At 45.2% G+C, this 8,434-nt stretch overlaps 1 protein-coding gene across 1 annotated transcript; it reads right to left on the bottom strand.

Moving 5' to 3' along the window:
* Nucleotides 1-1,717: 1,717 nt before the first annotated feature.
* On the bottom strand, nt 1,718-3,391 carry RNF222 (ring finger protein 222). Its single transcript, XM_053376201.1, has 2 exons — nt 3,060-3,391; nt 1,718-2,408 (listed from the first exon to the last, which is right to left on the bottom strand). Exon 2 carries the CDS (start codon nt 2,375-2,377, stop codon nt 1,718-1,720), a length of 660 nt encoding a protein of 219 aa, XP_053232176.1. The 5' UTR covers nt 2,378-2,408; nt 3,060-3,391.
* Between the last annotated feature and the right edge of the window lie 5,043 nt (nt 3,392-8,434).

Here is an 8,434-nt window from a genome sequence, read left to right as displayed (position 1 = left end):
TTTTTTAAAAGCGCATAAATCAAGCCACTCCTTATAGCAAATAAAAGTGAAATGCAAACCTGGGTAATGTTAGTGCCCTTGAAAACACCTTCCAGGATACCTATGAATGAAGTCTAGAAACCATGATTCTCACAGTGGATCCACATCTGTACATACATAAGCCACTCTTCCTTCACAGCCTGCCGTATGTGTGAACGGGACACCACTGAAAAGTATTGAGTGATGCCATGTGTCATGGAAGCTCTGGGTCGTGTTCAACTAAATAAATCCATGAGTGGAATGACTTCAGTTTGTACAATGGGACTTTCTCTCCCTCACTTCCCACTACACAATCCCCACTGCACACGCCCCTGTGGTGTTTTGACCTGCAATAGCTGTGGTGTACCTGCTAGTCATCACTTGAAATAGTGGTGACGTTGTGTGAACTCACCCTTGGACTCCTTCTGCTTAGTCCCACCCACCGCTGAAAATCCACAGCGCTACCTAAGGATGAGCAATTCAAATGATAAATTGCTTGTTCTCCTAACTGCCAGGAGAGGGTGCTTGTGACCTATGTGCTCATCAACTAGATGCACAACTGCCAGGTCTCCCTCTCTGCCTGCCTAGGCAAAAGCAAGGGCAGGTTTTGAAGAAGGAGGAGGGGGAGGAGGAGGCCTGGGAGGAAATAAGACCATCTGACAAAACTACCCTTGAAATCTAAGGAAGTCCATTTGCTAAGGAGTAGCAATGAAATCTTTTTATTAATCTTAGTGTGACAACAATATCAAAAGTAGAAAACAGGACAGAAGGTACAAAAATAAAATGAAACCAAAATTAACATATTCCATCAAGCGATTGAAATCTTCACAACATCGAGACTGATGCTAGATGATGGGGGTTAGCAACAACAGAGCAATAACAGATGAAGAGCAGCTATTGCTAATGACTGGAGCAGGAGACCTAAGTTAATTCTACTCCATCTCAGCTGGGAGGGTCTGTCTCACCTGTAGTGCGCCCAGAATTAAATGCAATATGAGCACATGGTGTGCAGGACGAGAATCCTCCTGTGTTAGCAACGTGCTAACAGCTTGGATTTGCCTGGGTGGAACAAGGATTGCCATGATGCTGGAAGCACCCAAGATGCCCTTGGCTTATCACAAAGGCTATGCCTTATTAAATTACCATGAGTGTTGAAGTAAGAGGTGGAATGACATTGAATCGCTTCAGTGAGCCCTTCCAAACAAGCACACCACAGCCCATATCCCCTTGGATGCAATACTGGCACCAGAGGCAGTTACAATGTTGAGTTTGGGTGTGAGCTCAGATCCCTGCTCAGCTGTGAAGCTCATTGGTTGGTCTTAAGAAATGTTGTCACCTCTCAGTCTACCTTAATCTCACAGGGAAACTTTAATACAACTCTGAGCTCCTTGGAGGTGCTCCTTGAAGGGCAGGATATGCATGTAACAATTAAATAAACACACTGATTATCCTCAGCAGGATATTTAGACCCCGTCTCTAGTCTAGGTGACCTTTCTTGCTCCTCTGAACCACACTTTAGCAATACCATCATACATGACAAGGGAGGGATTGTACAAATACCATTTCCTGTAGTTCTGTTTCCTTCGTGGATCTCCCATCGACCCGAATCCTGCAATTCTTTGCGGGTGTGCCAAAGGGATAACTTTTTTCATAATGTGGTTCCCAAAAGGAGATGCAGGGGAGGGGTGCAGAGTAGGGTTCATTCTAGTAGTAGTAGCCAGGGGAGAACAGCCCCCAACAGAGCAACAGTGGAGACCAGGAGGATTGCCAAGACAATGGGTGATTGGAAGCAGCCCATTATTAGGGACCTCTGAGACGCCATTGACCCCGCAGCTTCCACATCGTGGTTTAGAGCGGTGACACCAATGTTCTCTTCGATCAGCGGCATCCCACACTGAGTGATAATGAAGACGTGAGACTGTCGCTCCAAGCCACCAGGGTGCACCACCGAGTTCATGCTAGGGCAGCCACACACATTCTGGTGGCTGTCGTAGCCACGCAGGGACATCAGGAAATGGCCAGGCACCACTAAAGTGTTTGCTGACCCCAAGGACAGCAACGAAGGTGAGAGAGGCAGCTCCAAAGGTGGAGGGTTCGGGGAGATCTTGGAAGGCAAGCAGGCTCTCTTCCTGCAGAGGAAGGTCACAAAGCGACAGACGGGGCAGGTGAGGCAGTTCTGTAGCCGGCCCTCATCCCGAGATGCCAAAAGGCACTTGACCAGACAGTCGTGGCAAAAAGTGTGCCCACAGCTCAGCACCCGGCGCGACACTTTCGGAGACTGAAATGACTCATAACAGACGGGGCACTCTGCCGAAGGGGCAGCAGCAGGAATCTCCTTACTGGTTTTGGTCACAGACATCCTTGTCCACTTGTTCACATGCAGCCACCAGCTGGATGAAAAGCAGGACACAAATACTTTTAAGAACTCCAGAAGAAGATGAGGTGAGAAGGGGAAGAAAGTGTGGGTTGTATATACACGTGGAGAAGGCCCCTTTCAGTCCCTCTGCAGATACATAAATTAGCCCACATAGATTTAGACTGGTGGCAGAATAAATAACTTCAGTATGGAAACACCAAGGAACAAGCCCCCAAAGGATAATAAGAATAATAATTAATAGTGGGCTGGTTGTTCTTGTTTTAAGCACTTTTTGAACGGCCTTTCAAACATTTTCCCACAAGCAAGGGGACTAGAAATTAGCTTTAACGAGAGATTGTAGAGATTCTTGCCATTTAGGCTGGTGAGAAGAAACTTTAAAATTGCGAAAGCTAGATGTGAATATGCTGCAACCCATCCTATCCCACATTCAAGGCTAAGGTTAAGTAATCCAAGAACGTAAGAGCACAATGAAGCTAGAAACAGAAGCAAAACAAAAATGTCAACCCTTCTCCTCATTAACTTTTTGTTTGTTTGTAAACATTTCTATGCCATCAACACATGGTAAGAAAAAATGTCTTGGTGGCAAGCGGGATAAAATCAACAATAAAACCACATTCATAATAGCACAAACAAAACCACATGGATATGCTACACAGATACGTACAGGTCAAAAGATCTGCAGAGGTGTCCCGTCCATGGAGATCATTTGAAGCACACCATCTTTTCGTAGATCCCGGAGTTTTCCCACCAGCATCCTGCTCCTTTCCTCTCAAGCACCATACCTCCCTTCCTCAAAACCAGCAAGGAGCTACCTCTCCAGGCATTTGGTGTTGGTGCCTCCAACCTTCCCAAGCTCACGATGAACAAGCCCTAGCTATAGAACAATGAGTGTTTGCTGGGTGGTTCGCTCTGTATCCATGCCTTTGCCTTGCGTCAGATCTTTAAGCAGGCAGGTAGGCAGGAGGGCGGTTCCCCGAGGAGTGAATGTGGAGGAACTTGTTTGTGAATCGGAGGTTTCTCTTTCCCGATTTGGGACTTGGGGAGGAGTCACCACAACTCAGCGTCTGAATCATGGCACCTCAAAGATGCTCTTTCTGTACCAGGCTGTGACATGCATGGACATCATGTGGTCTTCCTAGTGAATGAGATACTGAAACTGAGATGCAGATCTGTTGGGCTTGTTAAACTTTTCACCTTGCCTGTAATTTACTTGAGAGAGATAGTCAGGAGGATCTGCCATTACGATGTACAAAAAGGAGAAATACCAAACTGTCCTCAAAGGCAATTATATTACAAGAGCGCCCACAGGGGTTGTTGTTGTCATCGTCATTGTTTATTGAACTTGTTAGTTGCTTTATGTTATCTTGCTCAGGGCAACCCAAGGTGACTTACAAACAGGCAGAACACCTCCTCCCTCTCCCACTGGCATAGATGCATTAAAATCAAGAGGAAAGAGGGAAGTCTGAATAGAAATACAGTGGTACCTCAGGTTAAGTACTTAATTCGTTCCGGAGGTCTGTTCTTAACCTGAAACTGTTCTTAACCTGAAGCACCACTTTAGCTAATGGGACCTCCTGCTGCTGCTGCGCCGCCGGAGCACAATTTCTGTTCTCATCCTGAAGCAAAGTTCTTAACCTGAAGCACTATTTCTGGGTTAGCGGAGTCTGTGACCTGAAGCGTATGTAACCTGAAGCGTATGTAACCTGAGGTACCACTGTATTGTATGATGAGAAAGCATGATGTGTAAAAAGAAAAATGGAAAATGCATAAACAATTTTTTTAAAAAAAATCAAGAGGAAAAATAAATATACTAAAAACATCCCATCAACTTTTAAAAGGCTGCAGAGAGTTAAAGGTCAAAGGCTTGGTCATAGAGGAAATTTTTTGCCTGTCCCCTAAAGATATGTAACAAGGGCACCAGGCAAGCCTCCTTGGGGAGAGCATTCCACAAATGGGAGCCACCACAGAAAAGGCCCGTTCTTATGTTGCCAGCCTCCAGACTTCTTGTGGAGAAGGCACAAAGAAGGGCCTCAGATGATGATTGCAGGGTCCGGGTTGGTTCATATGGGGACAGGCAGTCTTTATAGATCAAAAACAGCATTTTGAATTGGGCCCAGAAACTAATTGGCAGCCAGTGAAGTCCAGCCAGGATTGGCACTACAGTGGTACCTCGGGTTAAGTACTTAATTCGTTCCGGAGGTCCGTTCTTAACCTGAAACTGTTCTTAACCTGAAGCACCACTTTAGCTAATGGGGCCTCTTGCTGCCACTGCGCCGCTGGAGCACGATTTCTGTTCTCATCCTGAAGCAAAGTTCTTAACCTGAAGCACTATTTCTGGGTTAGTGGAGTATGTAACCTGAAGCGTATGTAACCTGAAGCGTATGTAACCTGAGGTGCCATTGTATATGCACAAACTGTCTTGCCCTGGTGAGTTTGAACTATTGTGTTCTGAAGTTCAGAGGCAGCCCCACACTTAACATGTTGCAGTAATTAACCTAGAGTTAGATGCTATCAGAGCATAGACAACAGAAGTTAGGCTATCCCAGTCCAACTTACATCTATGACCTTCCCTGATTTGTATGGGAAACCCCTGCTCCACCATCCTGGACATTTGTGCTCCTTCAGCCCATCAAACAGCTGTTGATCCTCCCTTCCCCCTGCATGTCCTTCCCAACAGTGTGTGAATGCATGTGTGTGGGTTTGAATGTGTGCATTAATGGCTCCTCCCACTGATAGCTCCAGCCACACCTGTGGCACGTGGGCCCCAATTATCCATCCACTGCCACATGGCATTTGAGGGCAAAAAGGTTTCCTAGACTGGACTAGAACATACCTACCTGGCTAACACCGATCACAAATAAGACCAGTATTAAGAGTGCACCATTTTTGTTACCAGATCATTTCACAGATCAGTTCAAGGTGATAGGTTTTACTTGCATGTTTTCTCAGAAGGAAGTCACTCAAGCATTAAATGGCAGTGATTGTGCAAATGAATGCAGTTATAACCCTGTAATTGGCCAGTTCTGTGACTACCTCAAGCACTGCCTCCTCCCACGTAGACCCCACCACACCCTTGGCATTTGGTGAGGATCTGCTCTGCATATCAACTCCCCCCACCCCCCAAAAAAGTTTAGGTTGATAATATTTTCTAAGGATAAGGCTAGTTCCAACACTGTTATCCCAGGCAAATGAAGAGGATAGTAATCAAGGTTAAATTAAATTCCAACTAGGCTGGCAAACCAATGTGCATTCTCCATTAAAAACATTTATAGAGCGGGTTCTGGTGTGTTCTAATTGCTTTGCATAGTTTGCCACCTTGCAATCCATTCTTACAAGAACACAGGAAGGTAGCTCAGCAAAGTGTTCCTATATTGCAGAGGGGAGGTTTTTTGTAGGCCACAAACTATGCTGATGGTAGGCTAATAATTGAATGGGCGATCACGCAGTTGGCGAAGAACCAAACTGGGGACTTCCTGGTTCACATCGCAGAATGCCAGCTATACCTGGTCTGTTCTCCCTCTGAGAGATGTAGGTTAAGGCATATATTTTGACACGAAGAATAGCTGAGCTCTTCCTGATAGGATTGCAACAACAGCAGGACTTCTGAAGAGATGACTCAGAAGGAGAAAATTATTTAATTATTTAGAGCGGGGTAGTCAACCTTTTTGTACCTACTGCCCACTAATGCATCTTTCTTCATGGTAGAATTTTCTTACCGCCCACCAGTGCTCAATGGAAGGAGGATTCAGCTTGTGCTGTGGAACCCCCGACCGCCCACCTAGGATCCTGAAACGCCCACTAGTGGGTGGTAGGGACCAGGTTGACAACCCCTGATTTAGAGCAATTCAATTTTTAATCCTGCATTTCAACCAAAGAAGCTCCTGGATTACAATGACTTCATATGTTCCACTTGTCCCTAATGTTCAAAGATAGTTTATCCACTTTTCTGTTGCTTATCTCTGGTGAACCGAACTACTGGGTGGAATTCAATGTGGCACTATAATAAACTTCCTGTCTGCGCTGGATGATCCCAAACCCTCCAAGTGTCCCTATTTTCCAGGAATGCCCTTGATTTAGAGAAGCCATCCCGGTTTCTGATTTGCTCCCAGAATGTCCCGCTTTTCCTTAATATGTCCCTATTTCCATTGGATAAATGTTAGAGGTTAAGGAGTTATCCAACCCCCAAGCCATATGAAGGCAATAATAGGGAATTTTTTTTTTAAAAAAAATGTTTAATGTTTGTTATGTTTTTATATATGTTGGAAGTCTCCCAGAGTGGCTGGAGCAACCCAGTAAGATGTGTATATAAATAGTATGAAGATGTGGGTAGTATGAAGATACAGACTCTGCTAACCCATAAATAGTACCTCGGGTTAAGAACTTTGCTTCAGGATGAGAACAGAAATCGCGCAGCAGTGGCGCGGCGGCATCAGGAGGCCCCATTAGCTAAAGTTGTGCTTCAGGTTAAGAACAGTTTCAGGTTAAGTACGGACCTCCGGAACGAATTAAGTTCTTAACCCAAGGAACCACTGTAGTAAAATTATCATTGTGGAATGAGACTTCCCTATTTTCATTGGAGAAATGTTGGAGGGTCCTCTTACAGGCTGTTTCTGTGGGCTCTCCTGACTGCACCCCAACTCTGAGCCAACATCAGCAGAGGCAGGGGGCACACAAGGCACATGGGGGGAAGAAGATGAGGAGAGCCCCATCGCCATTGTGCAGGGCTTCCACTAATGGAATTCATCCAGGGAACCCCACTGCCCTGTCCCTACATTTGCCTTTGGGAGGTATATTTAAAAAGGCACAGGGGGCAAGATTCATCTAGCAAACCCTGTCAGCAAAGAGGCTTCTCCCCCTCCTCCAGCTGCACCCCTGAAATCAGCTCAGCGAGTCAGGAAAACTGTGAGAGGAAGGGCAATCGTTCCATCTGGCAAGCTGATGTCCTTGCACAGGTGGAACATTGAAGCTGATGTGCTTGTGCGGACAGAACCTTTGTAATAGCACAATGCTACCCAGACAAGCAAAGGAAAAGAGGAGGAACTATCCCTGGAAAACAAGGACAACTGGAGAATATGTAGTCATTATAATCCAGGTCAAATAGCAGGATAAAAAGTGTTCTAAATAAATAAATGCGTTTCAATTTCTGAGTCATTTCTTCGGAAGTCCTGATAGTGTGGCAACGCTACCAGGAAGGCCATTGCTGGGCTGAACGGCCTTTTGTGTCCAAATAGACACAGAGACCACCTGGCATACTATTCTGTGTTGTGAAAAGAGCAACTCCCTATCAGACACACACGCTGCAATGTATCCCAGTGTGGGAATGAGAAAGGGTTGGTAAATAGTGGCATCTCTAGTGAACATCATAGAGGGAGGACAAGACTTCTGTACCCTGCAGGTACTGCTAAGCTCATGGGGGGGGGGGAGGAACTATGTAGAATGGCAGGTGGCCTTTGGTTTTTTTCTAATGCTTTTTATTAATTTTTAACATAGATATACAATTTTGATCCACATTTTCACAAATTCCATACTTTTGGACTTCCTTCAACTTCTCTGACAATCATCCATATTTAACTCTTGCTTACGCATTTCTTCTGTTCTCTATTGCCATAAGTCCCCCCTCCAATCATCCATTTTCATTTAACAATATACCTCAGTTTTTACAGTGCTTCTTTAAACCCCACTAGCGTTGTTTGTACTTCACATGTACTTTTCAGATATTCCACAAATTTCCCCCAGTCCTCGATGAACTTTTGGTCTCGAAGATATCTAACTTTCCCTGTTAACTTGTCCAGTTCTGCATAGTCTGTTAATTTCATCCTCCATTCCTCTTTCGTCGGTCTTTCCTCTTGTTTCCACTTCTGGTGGAAACAGGTGGCCTTTGTTCCACACTGGACAGTTACCCCTGTGCCTCACAGAAGGTTCTCCACTCATCTTAGAGCCAGAACAGGCAGCATGTCTATTATCAGTTCTCCAGACTCTTTGCTTTTCACTTTAAAGCAGCCATTGAAAGGAGGATGCTCTGATTTAGATCAAAGCAAT

This window comes from Podarcis raffonei, chromosome 2, assembly GCF_027172205.1.
Source record: "Podarcis raffonei isolate rPodRaf1 chromosome 2, rPodRaf1.pri, whole genome shotgun sequence".
In the NCBI taxonomy this organism is placed as follows: domain Eukaryota; kingdom Metazoa; phylum Chordata; class Lepidosauria; order Squamata; family Lacertidae; genus Podarcis; species Podarcis raffonei.
Note: the sequence above shows the minus strand (reverse complement) of the source record. Positions and strands in the feature narration are given on the sequence as shown.

Excerpts from the sequence above, each read along its gene's own strand:
- RNF222 (XM_053376201.1), bottom strand. The coding sequence starts at position 2,377 with ATGTCTGTGACCAAAACCAGTAAGGAGATTCCTGCTGCTGCCCCTTCG.